This window comes from Capricornis sumatraensis, chromosome 16, assembly GCF_032405125.1.
Source record: "Capricornis sumatraensis isolate serow.1 chromosome 16, serow.2, whole genome shotgun sequence".
Taxonomy (NCBI): domain Eukaryota; kingdom Metazoa; phylum Chordata; class Mammalia; order Artiodactyla; family Bovidae; genus Capricornis; species Capricornis sumatraensis.
In genome coordinates this window covers 77,407,854-77,426,117 of record NC_091084.1, presented here as the reverse complement: position 1 = coordinate 77,426,117, position 18,264 = coordinate 77,407,854, and the positions used below count along the sequence as shown (strand labels likewise).

The following is an 18,264-nucleotide window of genomic DNA, read 5'->3' as shown; positions in this document are numbered from 1 at the left end:
GAGCAGGAAGAGAAGGGGGAGACAGAGGATGAGATGGTTGGATGGCACACCAACTTGATGGACATGAGTTTGAGCAAGCTCTGGGAGCTGGTGATGGACAGGGAAGCCTCACGCGCTGTAGTTCAAGGGGTCGCAAAGAGTCGGACACGACTTAGGGACTGAACAACAGCTATCCATGTTGCTGCAAATGACATTATTTCATTCTTTTCATGGCTGAGTATATTCCATTGTATACATGTACCACATTATCTTTATCCATTCATCTGCTGATGGACACTTAGGTCCAAGACTTCCATGTCTTGGTTATTGTAAACAGTGCTGCTGTAAACAGACGGGTGCATGTACCCTTTCGAATTATAGTTTTCTCTGAATATATGCCCAGGAGTGGGATTGCTGGATCATATGACAACTCTATTTTTAGTTTTTTTGAGGAACCTATATACTATTTTTCATAGTGGCTGCACCAATTTACATTCCCATCAACATGCCAAAGGGTTCCCTTTTCCCTAAAGCCTCTCCAGCATGTGCTATTTGTAGACTTTTAAAATGATGGCTGAATAGCAGTTCTTCAACTACAAAATATAATGATCAGAAAATGCTACATATTATATGATTCCAACTATATGATATCCTGAAAAAGGAAAAACTATGAAGACACTAAAAAATATTAGAAGTTGGGGTGGAGAGTCCCCTGCATTGGAAGACAGGTTCTTAACCACTGGACTACCCGGGAAGTCCCAGAGCAGAGGATTTTTAGAGCACTAAAAAATATTCTGTATGATATTACAATGATGGATATGTGTCATTATACACCTGTTCAAACCTGGAGAATGTACAATATCAAAAGTGAACCCTAAGGTAAACTGGGTTTTCCAGGTGGCTCAGTGGATAAATAATCTGCCTGCAATGCAGGGGACACAGGAGATGCGGGTTCTATCCCCAGGGTGGGAAGATTTCCCCGGAGGAGGGCATGGCAACCCACTCCAGTATTCTTGCCTGGAGAACGCCATGGACTGAGGAGCCTAGCAGGCTACGATCCATAGGGTCTCAAAGAGACGGGCACGACCGAGGTAAACTGTAGGCTTTGGGTGATAATGATGTGTCAACACAGGCTCATAAACTGTAACAGGCGGCTACTCTGGTGGGATGTTGGCATGAGAGAAGCACGCATTTTGGGGGAGGAGAGGATATATAAAAAAATCTCTATCTTCCTGTGAACATAAAACTGCTCTAAAGATAAGCCTTTAAAAAACAAACAAACAAAAAACCATATTTGAACTACTATTTGAAACCTAAGGTTTTCACAATAATCTAGAAGAATAAATTATAGAAAGTAAGCTAATTAAAATCTATTCTGCTGATGGAAATAAAAATAAGAAAGAATTAAGATGCAGTGTAGGGGAGGCAAGACTGTGTGATGGTTACTTTTCATATCGATCCGACCAGGCTAAGGGGTGCTCCAATAGCTGATAAAACATTATTTCTGGATGTGTCTATGAAGATGTTTTCAGAAGAGATTAGTTTCTTCAGACTAACTTTCAACCATTTATATTGATAGTTTCCCCAACTTGCAATTTCCCTTTTCCTTCTTTTGTATTTAAAAGACTGATTAAAAGTGCCACAGTAAACACACACACAAAAACAATACAATAATTGGGAGTTAAGAACTCAATAGATGGGTTTAACAGCAAATTGGACATAAATAAAAGGAGAATTAATGAACTGTAAAAATAGCTCAGAAAAAAATATTCACACCGAAAGACAAAATGATGAAAAAAATGCAGAAAGGACGTAAGAGAGGATACCATGAAAAAGTCTAATGGTTGTGTAATCAGAATTCCAGAAGAAGTGAAGATAGTGGAACAGAGGTAAATTTGAAAAGTTAAAAATTGAGACCTTTCCAAAACTGATAAAAGATGTCGAGTTACATGTTCAAGAAACACTTAAGAATCCCAGTTTATAAATACAAAGAAAAGCAAACCTAGGCACGTCACAGAAAAACTAGCAAAAATCAGACCAAATATCCAAAAAGTAGTCAGAGATTATTATAAAAGGGTAGATTATTTTCAAAAGTATAAGAATAAGACTGATAACTGACTTCTCAACAGAAATGGTGTAAACAAGAAGAGAATGGAATGGTATATGCAAAGTGCCAAACTGCCAACCTAGAATTTATACAAGAAAAAACTGGCCTTCAAAAACAGAGGTGAAAATTCCACTAAAGTCTATAATTAATAGTTTTCAATTAATAAGTCTCTGATCTTCATAATTATACTATGGTTCTAGAAAATGATAACATTAATGGAAGCTGGGTGAAAGAATGGAATAATGGAAGCTGGCTATAGAAACTCAATAATATTTTTGTGATTTTTTTGGTAAGTCTAAAATAGTTAAAAGAGAAAATAATGAAACAAAGATAGTTTCAGAATGATAGCTAATTTTAGAGTGGAAGTGCCGTGAAGGTTGAGATCTTGTCCGTCCTGTTCACTTCTGTATCCCCTAGTGTCTAGCACACTAACAAAATGCAGTCAGTAAATATTTTTTAATGAAAGAACAATAGCAGCAGTAGCTATTATTTATCCAACACTTAGTATGTCTTAGGTAGAATGCCAAGCACTTTATACTCATTATCTCATTTAAGCCTTCTATCAATCATGTAACATATAACTTTATGTTTATATGAATCTCCCTATTTTATAGGTAAGGGTAAGCAACCTGCCCAAGATCACATACAAGTTAAATGGCAGGCTCGAAATCAGATCTCGAACATAGATCTGATTCCAAAGTCTGTGTTCTTAACCACTGTGCTACAGTGCTTTCAAGTCATATAAAAATTCTTCTTTCTTTTTCACTTATCCATATTCTACTCACCTTTCCAGGTTATATTAATCAGGGTTATCCAGAGAAACAGATATTATTTATATATATATATATATATATGGAGATTTAGCTTACCTGATTATGGAATTAACTCATGTGATTACAGAGGCCAAAAAAGATATGCCATTTGTAATCTCGATAACCGAAAAAGTTGGTAAATTCCACCAAGTCTAAAGGCCTAAGAGCCAGGGGAGCCAGCAGTATAAGTCCCAGTTTGAGTCTGAATAACCAAGAAGCAGGGGGCCAGTGGTTTAAGTTCCAGTTCAGGTTGGAGGGGTTACCAATGTCTAAGGGCAGGAGAAAATGGACTTCCCAGCTCAAGCAATGAGAGCAGACTTACCTTTCTTTACCTTTTTGTTCTAATCAGGTCAATGGATTAGGTGATGCCCAAATGCACTGGGGAGGGTGATCTTTCTTTAGTTTACTGGTTCAAATGCTAATCTCCTCTGAAAACCTCTTCATAGACGCATCCAGAAATAATGTTTTACCAGCTATTGGGTCACCCCTTAGCCTGGTTAGGTTAACACATAAAATTAACCATCACACAGGTCAAGACAAACTCTTCTGTGATGTAATTACTCTAGTGCCCATTATTTCACCATACTCTCAGATCTCCAAGCACGATTTAAAGCCATTATATAAGGTCTTGAATGGTTCTCTAGTTGTTACCCAATAAGCATTAACTCCTCAACCAGATGACACGCCCCTCATGACACGTGACCATATCTTATATTCCTGTTGATATAGACCACATTTAAAGCTCTATAACAATACTTGCTATTTTGGTAAAGACATGAAGAAAAATATTTAGCTGGAAAAACCATCCATGGAATATTGTTTGGGGATGCCTTAGAGATTGGGCCTGTATGGTTTAAGATTCTAAACAACAAACCTGACTCAGAAAAACACTACCTTAAAAAAGGTGCTTTTTACATCAAGTTTTCTATAATATCTTTTTTTCCTTAACGGCAAGTTAGTGGATGTTCGAGACAGTTTGAACAGAGCTCTCTAGGTTAAACCCCTTTGAGAGGGCACATATATCGCACAGCAAGTGAAGTCTGAGGCCGTGCACAGGAACAATTATCCCCACATATGCAAACTGTAACTTGTGTGGTGCGAATATACTCTCCCTGCCTGGAACTGCCCGTGTCACATTCTCTCCTTGGGCTCTGTGGTTTCTCAATACATTCCAACTGTTTGGAGGCTGGAGCTTGGCTCAGCAAGCACAGATAAACAGCTTCCTGGAGCAAGCTGCCAGTGTGACGAGCAATGACCTCAGCAGAGAATGTCTGCTTTTCATTACCCTCAGCACATCACTGCACTGCTGGAGCTAAGAACAGGAACAATACAAGCTGGATAGGCTTGACTAACTCAGGTTTCCCTTGACACCTTGAATTTTTAAAACCTTGGCAGCCAGAGGAAAGAGGGTATAGACAGGAAGTAAGGAAATAGCTTATATGTTGGGGGGGAAAAAAGCTTTCTTAGGTTATTCTCTGAATAAACTAACACTAAACGGCTACCAGTCATGTAGAAAATCAAATGTCTTTAATCCAAACAGTGCATGCAGTGTTACAGAAAACAAGAGAGGCTAACAAGTCCTAAGGATCTTCATCTCTAATACTATTTAAGAGAAATACTATCACTTTCCAAAAAGGCCATGAAATAGGAGGGATGCAAACATCCCAGAAAACTGGAGCTAAACAGGAATGAGACGTACATGAAAATGAATCATTAATACATAGAGTCAGATATTGGAGAAGGAAACGGCAACCCACTCCAGTATTCGTGCCTGGAGAATCCCATGGACTGAGGAGCCTGACGGGCTACAGTCCATAGGGTGGCAAAGAGTCAGATTCGACTGAGCACACATGCATACGCATACCATGCTGATCAGAGCCACATCTGTTAGCTGAAGACGGGAGCGCTCAGTTCTGACCTCGGACAGGAGCTTGGTTGGATACGACCCTTCTTGAGGGATACTGAGAAACAGTTTGTTTTGTGGGCAGGTCGCTGAGTGCAGAGATGCACCTGCCAGGGGCTGGAAGCGACGCACAGGCAGACATCTAAACAAATCATAGTAACAGAGAGAAGCTTCGCTTGACTTTCGTTTCCCTTTTCTCAGGGAAGAAGGACCTTTGTGTGGCTGCCAAAAATCTGACTGTCCATCCTCCTTCCCCTGTCTCCCTCCCACCCCCATCTCAGTTCATTAGCAACCTTCTGTTTCCAGGTGCCAGATTGTGTCATTCTTTCCTGCTCTCATGCCAGGCCTGTGCTGCCAGCTCCACTGATCTTCTAGAGTCGTGAGCAAATTATGGGAGAAATTAAAACCACTGATGAATTTTTTTAAATAATTTTTTTATTTCTTTATTTTTGGCTGTGCTAGGTCTTTGCTGCTGTGCGATCGTTTTTTTCCTGGTTGTGGTGAGCAGGGGCTACTCTCTAGTTGTGATGCTGGGGCTTCTCACTGGGGTGGCTTCTCTTGTTGCGGAGCATGGGCTCTGGGCGCCCGGGCTTCAGTAGCTGCGGCGCGTGGCTCAGGAGTTGCAGCTCCCGGGGCTCTAGAGCACAGGCTCAGCAGTTGTGGCAACACAGGCTTAGTTGCTCCGTGGCAGGTGGGATCTTCCCGGCCTAGGGATCCGACCAGGGTCTCTAACCCTGGCAGGCCAGATTCTTTACCACTGAGCCAGGAGGGAAGCCCTGATTCATTTAAATGGTTCTATTGTTGATTAGGTAAAGCTTCTTAACTTCTGATTAGAAATAGCACTATTGACGCGTTGCCTCAGATTTGTGTGTGTCTACTTGATTGCCAGAGGCGCACTCGGAATGATCAGAGTGAGAAGGAATATCAGGGCTTGGACTGGGCCAAGTAAAGGTTCTTTATATTATTTACAGATTACAATAAATCAAGTAATTTCTCTAAGGGGAAACAGTTCAGTGTGGAGAAGGATACCCAGCATTTATACTAGCTAGCTGTAAGAGCAGCTCCCAAGAAAACAGAAACAGTATCACTGGGTCTTGAGAATCCTTCAGCCAAGGATGGAGCTCCTTCATTCCCTCTTACTGAACGGTTTCATGACAGCTAAACTCCTCTTAACTTGTAGCAGGGAGGGGGTGGGGAAGTAAGGTCTGTCCTGACAGGGAGAATCTGGGCCCAGTCATTCCTTGCATAGCCTTGGACTCCGGCTTCTAGAGGAGTCAGGGGGCTGCTGGGCTGTGAAATGGCTTCCTCGGCCGCCAGGCGAAGCGCTGCTGGGTGGTTGCCTGTGCTCAAAACGCGAAGGGCCTGGAGAAGAAAGATGGATTCCGAGCAAACAAGCAGCTTCTTACATCCTCAGTGAACCTGGATTTTTAAGCTTCAAAACACTTTCAAACCTGCCACTGTTTCTTTGGCGTCCTTTTTCTACAAGATGCCTTTGGTAATATAGAAAAGAACCAGAATCCTCTACAGATTTCCTAAATGATGGCTTAACAGAAATGCCTGGGCCAGGATCAGTGAGGGCAGGATTGCTTCAGCTATGGCAAAATCTATTCCAGGCAACCCTCTGAGAATGCAGATGGTGACAGTGAAAAGTGGATAACGTTCTGTTTGTTACAGAATGTCAACTGCAGCTAAGAACTGAACTGTGGAAAAAAGATGGGGATGAGGGGCAGGCCAGGACAAGCATTACCCCTGGGGAAGACGCCCGTGATATGATCAGTCACCATTACTTCACCACGCTACACTCTGGCTCAACTGTACGACAATCAGTTGGGAGAATGTGGAGCAGAAAAGGCCCAGAGAAGTCTTGGGTCCGCTCCTCACTCAGAGCTGCTGCTGCTGCTGCTGCTGCTGCTGCGAAGTCGCTTCAGTCGTGTCCGACTCTGTGTGACCCCATAGACGGCAGCCCACCAGGCTCCTCCATCCATGGGATTCTCCAGGCAAGAGTACTGGAGTGGGGTGCCATTGCCTTCTCCGTCATTCAGAGCTACGGGCCTGAAAATCAGCGAGGTCCTAGTTTGTTCTCGTGTGCTTCTCAGTGCCCCAGACCTGCTCCTCTGTTACCATGGGCACAAGAAGAGCCCAAACATGACTTAAACGCTGGGTGGTGGATAATCCTACAAAACCTGCCAACTTTAGAACTGAAAGTTTACGCCCTGATCGTTCTAGATTACTGAGGAGAGAAGTGGGTCATCTTTCATAGGGCTTAAAGCACCTGTTTAAAAAAGAAAAAGTAATACATGCTTTATAACCATGGACTGTTTTCATTAGAGTTACATTTTAAATGATTTAAGAATATGCACTATTGGAATCTCCTTTCCTCCAAGAGTAAATTAATGAAACTCACATTTCATGGACTTATTCTAACTAAAACAATAAAAAAAGGAATTTGATGCTGGCACCTTTTACTACTAAAGCATATAAAACGAGCATGCAAGTTCCCAACTGAATTCTGATAATTGATATGTATCAGAATGGAATTAATAATTTTTTCTAAAATTGACAAATATTCCATCTCCATATTTAAACTATATATAGTATATATTACATAATACAAATAATTTTATGACTAATTATTTTATTATTCTTACTTATTATATACAAGCAGTGCCCATGAGAGAGGCCAATTACCTATAAGGTAGATTTCTATGACTATTACCTGTTAAAGGTATCCTACTCTGAGAAGCAGCAAATAAAATTAGTCCAATTTTCTTTTTTGGATAAAGAAAGTGATAGAGGTGGACAAAAACAAGGTAAGTCACCTGAGCTGAAGTAACTTATCAGCTCTCGAATGAAGAGCCAATCATTCTATAATTTGAGCCCTCAAATGATAAGTTTGATAAATTATACATTGATACATTCTCAATAATAATTTGATAAGCCGTCAAATGCCGTTCCCTCCCAGGGGTCTTCCTGGCCGTTCTATAAACCACATTATTCTAGTTAACTTCTTTGTTGTTAATCTTGTTACTATCAGTTGTGTAACCTGGGGAATGTTACTTTTGTGGGCCTGAATTTCCTAATGTATAAAATGAAGATAATACTAATACTCCACCTCGTAGTATTTTTGAGAATTAAATGCCATAATACATGTTACAGGCTTGGAACAATGCCCAGAATATAGCAGGTATTTATCTACTATTAGCTATTGTCATCATCACTGGTTTACTTGTTTATTGACTATCTCTCACTGAACCTCCAGGTCTATGAGGGCAATTATTAATATCTTATTGGTCTTGTGCACCACTCTTCTTCATTGCCAAATACACACAGGCACTTGTAGTGCTCAAAAACAATCACTGCATGAATGAATTCAAGAAGTGTTGTCATATAGTCTCACATATCCTTAAGGTAAACCTCCATCTATGAAGGTAATCTGTATATGTACTTGTAACCAAAGTAGTCGTCATGCAAACTTCCCTAGGAAGCTAAAATCATCATTTAAAGAAAAACAAAAACAAGACGCTTGATCATAAAAAAGAGCCCTCCTGGGCCCACCAGCCAAGACCACAGAGTACCATTCTTTTCTATATTCGTACGTGGAGGTCAAGCTCCCTGATGCCACAGGGTTGTAACTATCAATTTAGCCTGTGAAGAATGGTTCCCAATCGTGATAGGAATTCTCAGATTTCAGCCTGTTTTTCTCTCATCATTATTTTCCAGTGTCTTAAAAAACCACATTTCTCATTTTATCTTTGCCACAAGAACCTGGTCACACTTTACTGTGGTTTCTGAGTTACAGCTACTCTATTCTAGCCTCTTTTTCTTGGATGTACTTCTTCAAAGGTCCTGACCCGGTGCTGACACTTGGTCTATTCTTAGAGTGGCACCTCTAAACGTCAATTCCTTTTACCTTCCACCGGTTGAAAGACAACATTCAGAGGTAGAGGTTGCATACAACATAAAAGAAAATCCTCCGGGATCTGGTATCCTTCTTTCAAGAGTGTCCAGAGGAATCTGATCTGAAGAGCTCACAGTCTTACAGACACACACACACACACACAGAGTACAGCTTAGCTACTCATGTTTTACAGCTTATCCAGATTTGCTGGAACAATCATGGATTTGTTGGAAAACACCAACCACCAGGGAGTGACGGCACAGGTGAGAGGGCAAGCCAATCCACAGAAGAAAATCAGCAGAAAAACCTTCCAAAAACAGTTTGGAAGAGTAATCTTTATCGTTGTTCAATAGACTGGTTCCAAATAGGAAAAGGAGTACATCAAGGCTGTATATTGTCACCCTGCTTATTTAATTTCTATGCAGAGTACATCATGAGAAATGCTGGGCTGGAAGAAGCACAAGCTGGAATCAAGATTGCCGGGAGAAATATCAATAACCTCAGATATGCAGATGACACCACCCTTATGGCAAAAAGTGAAGAGGAACTAAAAAGCCTCTTGATGAAAGTGAAAGAGGAGAGTGAAAAAGTTGGCTTAAAGCTCAACATTCAGAAAATGAAGATCATGGCATCTGGTCCCATCACTTCATGGGAAATAGATGGGGAAACAGTGGAAACAGTGTCAGATTTTATTTTTCTGGGCTCCAAAATCACTGCAGATGGTGACTGCAGCCATGAAATTAAAAGATGCTTACTCCTTGGAGGGAAAGTTATGACCAACCTAGATAGCATATTGAAAAGCAGAGATATTACTTTGCCAACAGAGGTCCATCTAGTCAAGGCTATGGTTTTTCCTGTGGTCATGTATGGATGTGAGAGTTGGACTGTGAAGAAGGCTGAGCGCCAAAGAATTGATGCTTTTGAACTGTGGTGTTGGAGGAGACTCTTGAGAGTCCCTTGGACTGCAAGGAGATCCAACCAGTCCATTCTACAGGAGATCAGCCCTGGGTGTTCTTTGGAAGGAATGATGCTCAAGCTGAAACTCCAGTACTTTGGCCACCTCATGAGAAGAGTTGACTCACTAGAAAAGACTCTGATGCTAGGAGGGATTGGGGGCACGAGGAGAAGGGGACGACAGAGGATGAGATGGCTGGATGGCATCACCGACTCGATGGATGTGAATCTGAGTGAACTCCGGGAGTTGGTGATGGACAGCAAGGCCTGGCGTGCCTGTGATTCATGGAGTCGCAAACAGTTGGACACGACTGAGCGACTGAACTGAACTGAAAAAAAGGTAAATTATCCACCATTTATTGTATGAAAATATCAATGTCTGAACTTGAAACTGGGAGATGGAAGTGCGCACTTAACATATTTTTTAAGAGATTTATGTATTTAATTTTTTGGCTGTGGTGGGTCTTCATTGCTGTGTGTGGGCTTTCTCTAGTTGCAGCTCACAGGCTTCAGCAAACTGGCTCAGTAGTTTTGGTGCACGGGGTTAGCTGCTCTGTGGCGTGTGAGATCTTCCCAGACCAGGGATCAAACAGGTGTCCCTTGCATTCCAAGGCGGCTTCTTAACTACTGGACTACCGGGGAAGCCCAACACATTTTTTACAAAAATTATGTCTCCTATTGTTTAGAGATAGCTCTAATTTATCCCCTCCAAAAGGCCAATGTTAAACATTTAAATGACAATGTATTGAGGTCACCAGACAAAGCTGTTTGATAACCTGTGTGAAGTATAATTCATAAGGGAAACCTCAAAGAATTTAGAAATTATAGCAAGAAGAGACCTCAAATTATTATCTGGTTAGGCCTCCAGTAACATAAGGCATTACAGCGACTTGGAGACAGTAGAGAACAGTGGCTTTTTAATACCGCAGGTGAGGCTTCGTTCTTAATTCTGTAGCTCATGAACTGAAAGAAGCTATTTTAACCTTTCTGAGACTCAGTTTCCGCATCTATAAAACAGAGATAATAATATTACCTACTTAAGAATTATAGTTACTGCAATATAGCATGAGTTTGATAAAAACTTTATTATAATATATAACTATCACATCATTTTTATTAGCATGTTAGACTTTATTATACCCATTTCACAGATGAGGCAGCTGAGCCCAGAAAATTTCAGCAATTGGCTCAAGATTATAGAGTGAGGACTTGGGATAGCAGCTCTTCTTCTTCCCAGGGCTCCGTTCTTTTCACTTCATTGTGTGTGTGTGTGTGTGAATTGGAGGAGGAAATGGCAACCCCCTCCAGCGTTCTTCCCTGGAGAATCCCAGGGACGGGGGAGCCTGGTGGGCTGCCGTCTATGGGGTTGCACAGAGTCGGACACGACTGAAGCAACTTAGCAGCAGCAGGGCTTAGTTGCTCAGTTCTGTCTGACTCTTTGCAACCCCATGGACTGTAGCCCACCAGTCTCCTCTGTCTGTGGGATTTTCCAGAAAGAATACTGGAGCGGGTTGCCATTTCCTCCTCCAGAGGATCTTCCCAACCTAGGGATCAAACCTGTGTCTCCTGCATAGCAGGCAGATTCTTCACCCTCTAAGCCATCTGGGAAGCTTTTCACTTCGTTATGCTTCTACAAATCAATACAAAACTGAGGCCTGTGAAAGAAGGATTTTCACTAGGTAAGTTAAATTCACAATCAAAGGAAAGTCAGGAGCTTCTACCGTGCAGGTCTTCCCGTTTAATCATACATCTTCCAAGTTTTGTTTTATTTCCTAAAGGATTTTGGAGCTTTGATGCCGGCTCACTTCTCAAAATAACTTGCCTCAGGCCAATATAGTTGTCTTAGAGTTATAGAAATGTCAAGTGTGTGCCATTCATATATATTACGTAATTTTTAGTTTTCTGAGGACAAGAAACTGCTCGCTTGGTAACTAGATTTCTATCAGCACTGTGGACTCTTTTTTCCCCAACAATGTACTGCTAGATAAAAGCTATAGTCAATAGCATTTGGAAATAGTTATAAGCCTTGTTAGAGTTCAGTATTAGTTACACAGACTGGTGGTTTCACTTTTGGAATCCACACTACATGGTACATCTATGGTATACAGCTTCCTCTTTATTTTTCGGCCGGGCAGCAGAGCAAGTGGGATCTTAGTTCCCCAGCAAGGATATAACCCATACCCCCTGCAGTGAAAGTGAGGACTCCTAACCACTAGACCACCAGGGAATTCTGGTACATAGCTTCTTAAATGGCAGGATATAGAACTTTATCAAAAACAATCAACAAAAAAGAAAAAAAGAACAAGAGATAGTTCTTATTCATAATAAGATCAAGAGTAAAGAGTAGATAGAAATGTTTGCTGTTTAGTCAGTAAGTAATGTCTGACTCTTTTGCAACCCCATGGACTGTAACCCACCAGGCTCCTCTTCCATGAGATTCTCCAGGCAAGAATACTGGAGTGACTTGCCATTTCCTACTCCAGGGGATCTTCCTGACCCAGGGATCAAACCTGTGTCTCCTGCATTGGCAGGAGGATTCTTTACCATGGGCCACCAGGTAGATAGTATTCAATAACTTAAAAAATATATACAGCTATAGATTCAACAAATATTTACCTAATACCTATCATATACTAGGCATCATGCATGCCAGGCATTGGGAATACAGAGATGAAGAAGAAATGATGCCTACCCTCAGGAACCAGCATAGTAGGGAAAAGACGTAAAGAGATGGGGGAGGGAGCATAGAGCAAAATGAACCAAGCTGGAAAGAAGCATTGCCCCCAGAAGAATCATATTTCACTTGGCAAGGAGGCTCAAGGGTGCTGGCAGATTAAATGGCCTAGAAACTTGACTCCTAGGCTTGTCAGTTCTGTAAAAGCAAGCAAGGCTATTTGATCTTGGTCTTTATTCCCAGCCCACTTCATCTGCTTCAGCCCATACCATGAGAACAAGGAAGATGCCTTGCCCTACTTCATCCTCTTTTAGACGACTGGGAGAAGACAAGGGACCAGCTCTGATCCTGGAAAGCCTGTTTTTCCCAGGAACTTGAAATTCCAACCCATAAAAAAAATCTAGATTTAATTTGCAAGACTTATAGCTCAGCAAAAGAGTGAGAGTGAGTGAAGAATTCCCCTAACAGCAACCCAAGTTTAGGCCATTAGAAGAGATATCTAATCTTCAAGGAACCTCCAGAGAATAGAAAGGAAAAAAAATTGTTTTCAAGAATAGACCTGAGCTCATGATTCACCTTAGAACAGGATAGCCTGTAAAAGCTATTCTTCCTTTCTTAAAACGCTTACAATAAACCAGAAAAAAAGGGAAAAGAATACAAAAATGATTATATAAATATGTGATGGCAATTTGGTAATAAAAATAATTTTTTAAATTTCTCTAGCATATCCTTTCATCAGACGGTAAAGCGTCTTGCTTACAATGTGGGAGACCTGGGTTCGATCCCTGGGTCAGGAAGATCCTCTGGAGAAGGAAATGGCAACCCACTCCAGTACTCTTGCCTGGAAAATCCCATGGACAGAGGAGCATGGTGGGCTATAGTCCACGGGGTCGCAAAGAATCGGACACGACTGAGCGACTTCACTTCACTCACTTCATGAAGACCAAGGTATTTAAAACTGATTATCTCATTCAGCCTAAAAGCAGTTTTGTGATATCAAAAAGAAAGAAATAGGTAAGAGAATTTAAGAGGTAAATTCTAGTGGCAAAACGAAAAAATGACTTATGGGTATGAAGTGTACAGTGAGGAGAATATGGTCAGTAACTAATATCTAAAATTTTTAAAAAACTAAGTAATATCTTTGTATAGTGAACTATCATGATTAGACTTGTTGTAATAATCAGTGTCAAATGTACAAGAAGTATTAAATCGCTGTGCTGTGTAACAGGAACGAACCGTGTTCTAGGTCAACTATAATTCAAAACCAAACTCAGTTTGGGATGGACATGTACACACTGCTATATTGAAAATGGATAACCAACAAGGACCTAATATATAGCGCATGAAACTGCTCAATGTCATATGGTAGCCTGGGTGGTAGGGGAGTCTAGGGGGAGAATAGATACACGTATACAGGCGGCTGAGTCCCTTTGCTGTTCACCTGAAACTATTACAACATTGTGAATTGGCTACACTCCAAAACAAAACAAAAAGTTTTTTAAAAAAAACAAACAGAAATAGAGATCAGATTTGGGGTTATCAGAGGTGGGGAAGGATAGGAGGAATTGGATAAAGGTAATCAAAACTTCCAGTTATAAGATAAACAAGTACTGGGGATATAATAATGTATGTTACATATGAAAATTTCATACGTTACATATGAGAATTGTTAAGAGAGGAAATCCTAAGAGTTCTCATCAAAAGAAAAAAGTTTTTTTCTATTTCTTTAATTATCTAAGACGACAGATGTTCATCTAAATTTATGGTGATAAGCACTTCATGATGTATGTAAATCAAATCACTATGCTATGCATCTTAAACTTATACAATGCTGTATATCAATTATATCTCAATAAAACTTAAAGAAAACCATTTTTTATAAATTTTAAAAAATGGATAATCATCTTGACTTTTACACACTCCAAACATACTTTATAAAGAAACACAAGTCCTATAAGATATAATCTATGAAAGGTATCCTACCTCTAGAAATAATCTTAAATTCTTAAGTGACGGACACAGCATCCTCTGGAAGGAAAACTGCAGAGGAATATCATCCTAAACATTTCCGTGAAAAAAAGCCAGCCAAGAAAAACACAGGCTAACGGAACACAGACTAAAGGAAATCAGAGTGAATATTCTGAATAATGGGAAAAGTTAGAAATTATGAGAGGAACCTAAAAAATAAAACAAAACAGATCTAAAAGATCAAACAGGGCTTCCCAGGGGGCTCAGTGGTGAAGAATTACCCTGCCAAGCAGGAGATGGGGGTTTGATCCCTGGGTCGGGAAGATCCCCTGGAGGAGGAAAGCGGCCACCCACTCTAGCATTCTTGCCTGGAGAATCCCATGGACAGAGGACCAGACGGGCTACAGTCCACGGGGTCGCAAAGAGCTGAGCGACTGAAGAGCAGGAGTAGCAACAGATCAAACGAGCAGTTGTTGAGCTTCTAGAGTTGTGACTACTCACTAGACCCATCATTAGACAAAGCTGGCTGCACCAAAAGCATGCTCCAAAACATGTCTGGGCAGCCCTCAACTCATCTACCAAAACCAAGCATTCACTGCCACTACTTTATCAGCACTGCCCTGCTCTACTTTCCGTGCATCTTGCCTGCTTCCAAAAGCCTCTTCTGGACCTGCCCTAGAGGCAAAGCACTCAGGTACTTACTATTCTGTGAAGAATCTGGCAATGCCGTACTGGCTAACATCTTCCTTGTTCTCTAGCAGCTGGCAGACTGCATCCTCCACGTATGTGAGGACATGTCGCTGGGCTACAAAAAAAAAAAAAAAAAAGAAGAGAGAGAGAGAAAGTGAGAGGGAGATTAAAAAAAAAAAAAACCAACCCTCCAAACCCCAGTAAGGCATGAAAGTCAATCGAGGCGCTGGCTCTGCTCCAGGAAGTGGACTGCAATAGGGAAAGCAACTCACGGCCCTAGGTGAGCTACAGTCTCAATGGGCAGAAAGGGAGATGCTGGAGAAGACCTGCCGCCGTGTGATTGGCTGTCAGTATTAATATCAACTGTTCGCTCTTCATTTCAGTGATGAAGGTGAGGAGCTTTAGCACCATTTAGCAGATACACCTGGGAATTCTTTCTTCCCACCTCCTTCCACTTTTGCATGGCTCAGAAATTTACCCTAGGGAGTAATGCTTCTATGCCTGACTGCAAGGAAAACTCAATTCTTTCATTTAAAAAAAAAAAAAAAAATTCACTGAAAAAGTTTAAGGACCATGAAGATTCCAGCAAAGATGTTAAAAGTTATTAACCTTGGTAAATAGTAAGACCATGAAAGCTGGGTGGCCCGATTTATCAGAAAACATGTTTCCCACATTTGTTGTGACTAGCAGACGTGTGACTTCATCACGGGCTTGTAATAAAGGGTGTGATGAGGACTAGAATTAGACCTGGGCTGGAATCATGACTCTGTCTGATAGCATAATCTTGGATAGTTATTTAACCTGCGCCTGTTTCCTTCTTTATCAAGTGTGGAAAGAAACGTAACTTTATGTATTTATTTTTAAATTGAAGTATAGTTGATTTACAATGTTGTGTTAGCTCCTGGTGTATAGAAAAATGATTCAGTTGTATATACGTATGTTCTTTTTCATATTCTTTTCCATTATAGTTATTACAAAAGCTTGAATATAGTTTCCTGTGCTATACAGTAGAACCCTATTTATCTATTTTATACATAGTAGTTGTATTTGCTAATCTCCAGCTGCTAATTTATCCCTCCACACCTTCCCCTTTGGTAACCATAAATTTGTTACCTATGTCTGTGGGTCTGTTTCTGTTTTGTAAATAAGTTCATTTGTGTCATATTTTAGATTCCACATATAAGTGATGAGAGAAACAGAATTTAATTCTTTCTCCAAACATGGTCAACAACTTAATCTGAATCGCCTGAGACACCCTATTAAAATGCAGATTCATCACCTGGCACTATCTCAGACTTCGTGATCTTAAAATTCTAACCAGAGCCCAGTAATTTTAACAGGTACCCTTGAAGTTTCTTACGTATCCTGAAGTTTAACAATCACTGGTTAAGAACTTGGGCTTTGGAGTTCTGATGTGCGATTTTGGGCAAATTAGCCTGCAAGCCTATTTCCTTGCTGTAAATTGCGGATAATAACATCATCACTATTCTTAAACCACAATGTCTTGTTTTCTTGATAATATATCTCGTTAAAAGTCTGTCTCAAAGGGCTACTGGAAGTCTGCTGCAGTGATACAGCAGAGCTTCTGACACAGCAGGTGCTCCCCAGACGCTTGTTCCCCCTCCCTGACTTTCGTCTTTAGGTGTAACAATGGTATCCTGGCACACTTCACATAGAAACTTCCAATTCAGTATTTCCATTTACCACCCTATTTTTTTCTTTTTCAAAAGCAAAACAAACAAAACAATTTTCGTCTGGAGCAGTAAGAACAAAAAACCCCAAAGTAATAAATATCCTGCCACAAAGCAGTTCCACAAAGTTGCTACCAAGATGGACACTTGCCTCTTTCATATTTTCATCCCTCAGGAAAACATGAGGGAATTACCGAAAATTTGAAAAATTAGATACTTAAAAAAAAAACAAAACATTCCTGAAGTCCTGGTAGTTTAGTGAGACTTGTAAAGCAAATACGTTTATCTACCCAAGCTGTACTCAAGACAGTCTTTGTTTGACAGTGGTTACCTAAAGTTTCACCATGTTTACACCAGCCTGAAGTCCAGATGAATGACATGTTTACATTCCATGACTTACTCTATCGATATGAGTGCTTCCCAAAGCTAACAACTATCAGCTACTGCAAACATTCTCCAACTCCGACCCCACAAAAAGATGTGAAAACAAAACCCGTGCTTCATCAACAGTTCATCCAACTGGAAAACTATTTCACTAAGAAATGGCCCAAACTGACAGTGAAGTCATGAGATAACACATGAGAATTTCTTGGGGCTTCCCTGGTGGGAAGTCCTAAGGTCCCTAAGGTCCTGCAAGTCTCACGGCACAACAACGAGAACAACAGCAGACAATTGCTGGCATTAATCATTTTATAATTAAGCATATATGAAACTAGGGGTGGGGGATGGCCAAATTAACATTAAAATCGGTATATTTTCACTTCTGTATTTTCCTTCTCTTATTCCACCCACTTATCCTTATCTTACAAAAAGATTCCTTTCATGGGCTATATATAGGCTTTTATGAGTTGGAACTACCTAAGGCTACTGCAAAAGATTAGGGTTTTTTTTTTTTTTTTTTTTTTGGTTTGTGTTTTTGTTTTGCTTTTTGACAGCAAAAATGAAAGAGCTCTACTTAGAAGCAAATCCTGTTTCTTCTCCGTCTTAGCTCCAGGGACTAAAAGTCAATGTGAAAGCCCTTTAAGGGAGAAATGTTTTCAGAGCAGTTAGAATCAAAGTACTTTTGCCTTCCTCAAAACAGGGAGGAATTTTCTGGAAAACAGACTTTGCAGCAAGAAAAAAAAAGGTGGGGGATGGGGAGCAGGGAAAGGAAAAAAGAAAACAAATATAAATAAAGGACTATACCTATTTAACATTCAGCTACCATTCAGATATTTAGAACTTAATATTACACGTAATGATGATGATGACAATAACAGCTCTACTAATTCTGAGCACCTGTGCAACTTACTGAATAACCATGTGCCAGAAACTGTGCTGTTTTACATGCATTATTTTTTTTTAAGTTTATATTTTTATTTTTTGCTGTTGTTGTATCTTTTTTAAAAATTTTTACTTTACAATACTGTACTGGTTTTGCCATACATCAACATGAATCCGCCATGGGTGTACACGAGTTCCCAATCCTGAACCCCCCTCCCACTTCCCTCCCCATACCATCTCTCTGGGTCATCCCAGTGCACCAGCCCCAAGCATCCTATATCCTGCATCGAATCTAGACTGGCGATTCGTTTCTTACATGATATTA

General features: G+C 40.5%; 1 protein-coding gene across 1 annotated transcript in view; it reads right to left on the bottom strand.

Moving 5' to 3' along the window:
• CSTPP1 (centriolar satellite-associated tubulin polyglutamylase complex regulator 1) overlaps positions 1 to 18,264 on the bottom strand; it is a 208,551-nt gene that overhangs the window by 142,720 nt on the left and 47,567 nt on the right. The window contains exon 2 of the mRNA XM_068989040.1: positions 14,998 to 15,100. Within this exon, the coding sequence (XP_068845141.1) occupies positions 14,998 to 15,100 (103 nt within the window). The remainder of the gene's footprint in view (positions 1 to 14,997; positions 15,101 to 18,264) is intronic.